Source organism: Danio aesculapii, chromosome 4 (genome assembly GCF_903798145.1).
Source record: "Danio aesculapii chromosome 4, fDanAes4.1, whole genome shotgun sequence".
Taxonomy (NCBI): Eukaryota; Metazoa; Chordata; class Actinopteri; order Cypriniformes; family Danionidae; genus Danio; species Danio aesculapii.
In genome coordinates, this window is record NC_079438.1 from 56954350 (window position 1) to 56959349 (window position 5000).

Sequence of the window (5000 nt, forward strand, 5' to 3'; positions counted from 1 at the left end):
CTAACGCAGTGATATTTGCACATTTGTCTGAATTCTTCTCAGGGCGCCATACGTGATTTGTGAAGTGTTTTGAAGCATACTTTCTGAATATATGAGATTTATCTCAACCGTTTCCATTCACTCGCCCTCGTTTTGTTTTGTTTGTCATCATTGTCTCGTACGTTAGTGTTTCGCACAGCTGTTGTGGATCCTCCTGAAGCGCTTGAACTTTCCAGAGCTCCTACACGCCGCCTTAGTCACTCCGACTGAATGTTTTAATTCACGTTTTATTATGTCCATCTTTGGGCAGTTCTCCACCTTTATATCTCTTATTTCAGCCGGAGTTAAGCAGCCCAGCTAAAGTTCAGCTCATTAATACTGATATCCAGATAGCCATCTGCACTGTGTAGACAGAGAGTTTAAAGAGGCTTCCTGGAGACTCGAGAGTCGCCTTGTGTTTAGATTCAAACCCTGTCGAAATAAAAGCCCTGGTGAAAAATGGAGGGTCAACCGACTGCCTGCATTACCATGTTGAGGCTGGTTTTAAAGTGGCAGGTCTTTTAATGGATATTTGAAAGAGTTTCCCACAGCAGGAGGTCCGTGCGCTCTGGTTCTTCAAAGTTGGCAGGAAAGTTCCAGACTGAACGGCTCTCCAAAAATAAGACTTTTTTTTAAATGTGCTTCAGAAAGTGCATGGTGAACTTTATCATTTACAAGTTGCCGTGTTGAGTTAAGGTGAAGCTAGGACATAGTAGCTATTTGTTTTCATGCATTTACAGTTTTTCTCATTCACTTTGGTCCATTTCTCAGACCAGATCTGAAATCCTCAAGCTTTTGAACAAGCTGCAAATGCTTCGGTACATCCATGCAAACGATTATGTGCAATTCTCTGATGTTTCCTACATTATCAATTATGTCTCGTTGGTCAAAATGAATTATTTTAGTTTCTGTAGAATAGTCTCTCGCCCCACAACATTAAATAGTTTGTTCATTGCGTTAGTTTTTACCTGCAACATGACTGAACAAGTCGTCATAATATTTTATCGTAATGCATTTTTCTATGCATTTTCATTAGACTTGTTGTTCTAAGTCTGTCTACAATTGGTACATTTGTCCCAGGTGAATCTTGCCTTTTTCTAATGAAGGTGCATCTCTACATTTCTACTTTTGTTTTGTTTTTTCTTTGTGCTTTGCAGTGCTGTCTTTCCTTTCTGTATCACAATGACATGACCTGGCAACAAATTACAGTACAAACAGCAAAAAAAAAGCCATCAGAACACCCAGAATACATTGTTATATTGACTACATGACTAAGTCATTTGACTGTCTGTATCCATACACAATGATGCAAGGACTTGTCATTCTGATGGTTCTGACCTGTCCATTGATACAGAAATTTAGTTTTGAGAAATGAACTAAGAAATTTGAGCAAGAGACTGGCTTTTGCAGGTAATCCATGATGTTTTGCTGTTTGTACACAGTTTTGAGAAATGCACTTACTGTTTTGCATATTTCAATTCTGATCGGAGAAGTGTACCAAAGTGACTGAGAAAAACTGTAAATAAGTTAGTAATTTAATTCATGGCTAAGGAGATTAAAATCATTCATGTGGACACTTCGATGAAGTTGTATGAAATTCTTAATGGTGTACACCTGAAATAATATGATCAGAATATATATTATAAGGATGATAACTATGAATGTGAAAATACCAATATTTGTGTCTGCTCCAGCAAATGATAACATCCCACATCGATGGATTTCCTCTTCAGCGTTTGGACTCTCAGTAGTGATTATCAACCACACTGAACTGAGCTAAACTGAACTGAACTTAAAAGCTGAAAACTGAACTGTTTCAATTCACTCTAATCTTCTATGTGAAGCTGCTTTGACACAATCTACATTGTGAAAGCGCTATACAAATAAAGGTGAATTGAATTGAACATTCTGTTGTTTTTTGTTTATGCACAGCAGATGTCTTCAGTGTGCTGCATTTCTAGCTCATCTGACCAGTGAATCCAGTTTGAGTAATCTGTCTAATCAGGGGAATTTAGTAATGACAGTCAGTGTAGAGGAATAAAAACAATACACTATTTTTCTCCAGCATTTTCAAAGGAGGCAACACAAAGATGGCGAAACTATACTGAATACCTGAGGTACTTTAATTTTAATACTTCTACTTCCATGCAATTTTTATCAATTCTTAGCATGGTATAACCAGTTGTTTTCTAGATAGTCATTATTTTAAAACAATCACTGAAAAGAGGGCTTAAAATTAAGCACAGTGTCATATGTTGCATTAAATCATAAAGGCTTTTTATATTTCACTGGATTCTGCTTGTACGTTTAATCATTTATTGGCTGGGAAAAACATTCTGAATATGATATTTATCATTTTAGCTGTGGTCTGTTGTAACTTTGCTGTTGTTTTACATTCAGAATCATTTTAAAGCAATGTCTTTATCATTTACTTTGTGTGAACAGCCCTTTAGGCACATCTTTAAATGCAAATGAGCTGCTTTTCCCCTCCCCTTTTCAGAACAGGGTGGAGTCTTTACAGCGTGTGCATCCATTACTCTGGAAAATAAACATTAGAAAGGGGTTTTAAAGGCTTTCCAGTTTAAACTCTTGGTTTTCTGAGTGCAAAAATGTGTCACTTGCTTTTCTGAGTGCAAAAAAAAGTGCAATATGCCCTTGGGTGGGAATTATTTACGTTTAATTATTGTGATGTTTTCAACTCTTTCTGGATCGACCCTAAGTTGTGGTGGTTTTCATGCTCATACAGCAACATTACACACTAAATGAAGCCGAAAGCCATTAAAACCATAACAAGAGCCCTTCAGGAATGTTTACATATTTGCGCTATGAAACAGTTAGGAAAGTAATGCAATATTAACTGCAAATTTTCTCCTTATTTACAGTTTGGTGAACAGTGATTCATGGAACAACTCCAGCATGCTCAGCATTTCCAAGAGCAGGTCCATGTCTGCTTCATACGCTGCTTCCTCCAACACCACCACCAACCACATCTATAGCAAGAACCGGAGAGGTAAAGCCCTGTGTGTATGTGTGTGTGTATTGTGTGTGTGCTGTGTTTGTGTTGTGTATAGCATGTATTGTATGCGTGTATATGAGTATGTGTAGTGTGTACGTGTGTGTGTGCATATCTTTGTGTGTGGCTCACAGTGTGTGTCAGTGTCACTATGTGTGTGTTTGTATGTGTAGTCTGTATCGTGTGTATGTGTGTGTAGCTCACAGTGTGTGTCAGTGTCAGTGTGTGTGTGTGCTCTCTGACAGGTTGCTCTTCTTCCACCATCTCTCCTCTGGCATCCCCCTGTCACTCTCCTCCAGTGCAGAGCTCTCCGCTGACCAGCCCCACCAACAAGAGCCCCTCAGTGGAGCTGCCAGACCCCGAGCTTCCTCCTCCACGCAGCCCACATAAAGCCTTAACCCACAGTCAGAGCGCACCCAGCTCCAGCGCCGCGCACTGGCCACCACCAACGCCACTATGTAGCAGGTACAACACAACATTTGTTTTTTTGGTTGTTGTTTTTGGTCACACTTTACAATGAACCCTTTTTCACATTTCCGGGATTCTCAGTAGCGGAAGTCACCTGTTGTTAATACTACAGAATGATGGAGCATTCATTTGTACACCACAGTTTACTGTAGTAAGCTAAAGTATACTACAGTATTTACAACAGTTTATTGATTCACTGTTGTTGATACTACAGTACATTGGAGCATTCTTTTGTGGTGATTCTATAGTTGCTATGGTAACACACCAACTATAGTAATTTAACCAAATCACCCTATATTGTAGTTTTCTGCAACAATAGGTTGTATTTTATATTATAATACACCACCGTTTACTGTAGTATGCTAAAGTACTTACTTACTGTTTATTGGTTCACTGTTGTTAATACTATAGTACGCTGGACCGTTCTTTTTTGGTGATTCTTCAGTTGCTATGGTAACACCAACTATAGTCATCTAAACAAATCACCCTATATTGTATTTTTTCTACAACTATAGGTTATATTATATTACAATACACCACAGTTTACTGTAGTCAACTAAAGTATACTACAGCGTTTATTTTGTCAGTTCACTGATGTTAATACTACAGTACATTGGAGCATTCTTTTGTGGTGATTCGATAGTTGCTATGGTAACACACCAACTATTGTAATTTAACCAAATCACCCTATATTGTAGTTTTCTGCAACAAGAGGTTGTATTTTATATTTTAATACACCACAGTTTACTGTAGTAAGCTAAAGTATACTACATTGTTTAGTTTGTCAGTTCACTGATGTGAATACTACAGTACGTTGGACATTCTTTTGTGGTGATTCTATAGTTGCTATGGTAACACAACTATAGCGATTGATCAGTTATGGTGATTGTGCAGTTGCTATGGTAACACGCCAACTATTATAATCTAAACAAATCACCCTATATTGTAGTTTTGTACAACTATAGGTTATATTATATTACAATACACCACAGTTTACTGTAGTAAACTAAAGTATACTACAGTATTTACTACTGTTTCTTGGTTCACTGATGTTAATACTACAGTATGCTGGAGCATTCTTTTGTGGTGATTCTATTGTTGCTTTGGTAACACATCAACTATAGTAATCTAAACAAATGACCCAATGTTATAGTTTCTACAACTAGATTATATTGTGCATTAAATTTACAATACACCACAGTTTACTGTAGTCAACTAAAGTATACTACAGCGTTTAGTTTGTAAGTTCACTGTTGTTAATACTACAGTACGCTGGAGCATTCTTCCGTGGTAATTCTCTAGTTGCTATGGTAACACGGCTATATACTACATTATTTCTACTACATTAAGTATACTACAGTGTTTACTACAGTTAGTTGGTTCACTGTTGTTAATACTACAGTCTAACGTTCTTTAGTGAACTATACAAATGACCCAATAATTGTAGGTTCTACAACTATACAGGTGTGGTCTTTAGAAACGCGCGTCTCAGGAAACAGAA

At 37.5% G+C, this 5000-nt stretch overlaps 1 protein-coding gene across 3 annotated transcripts in view; it reads left to right on the forward strand.

Moving 5' to 3' along the window:
- Nucleotides 1-5000, forward strand: part of pde3a (phosphodiesterase 3A, cGMP-inhibited) — a 198698-nt gene that overhangs the window by 166850 nt on the left and 26848 nt on the right. For 2 of the 3 annotated variants that reach the window (XM_056456205.1, XM_056456203.1), the window contains exons 5-6: nt 2901-3028; nt 3277-3496. In XM_056456205.1, coding sequence (XP_056312180.1) covers nt 2901-3028; nt 3277-3496 — 348 coding nt within the window. The remainder of the gene's footprint in view (nt 1-2900; nt 3029-3276; nt 3497-5000) is intronic. The other variant, XM_056456204.1, reaches the window with a different exon arrangement.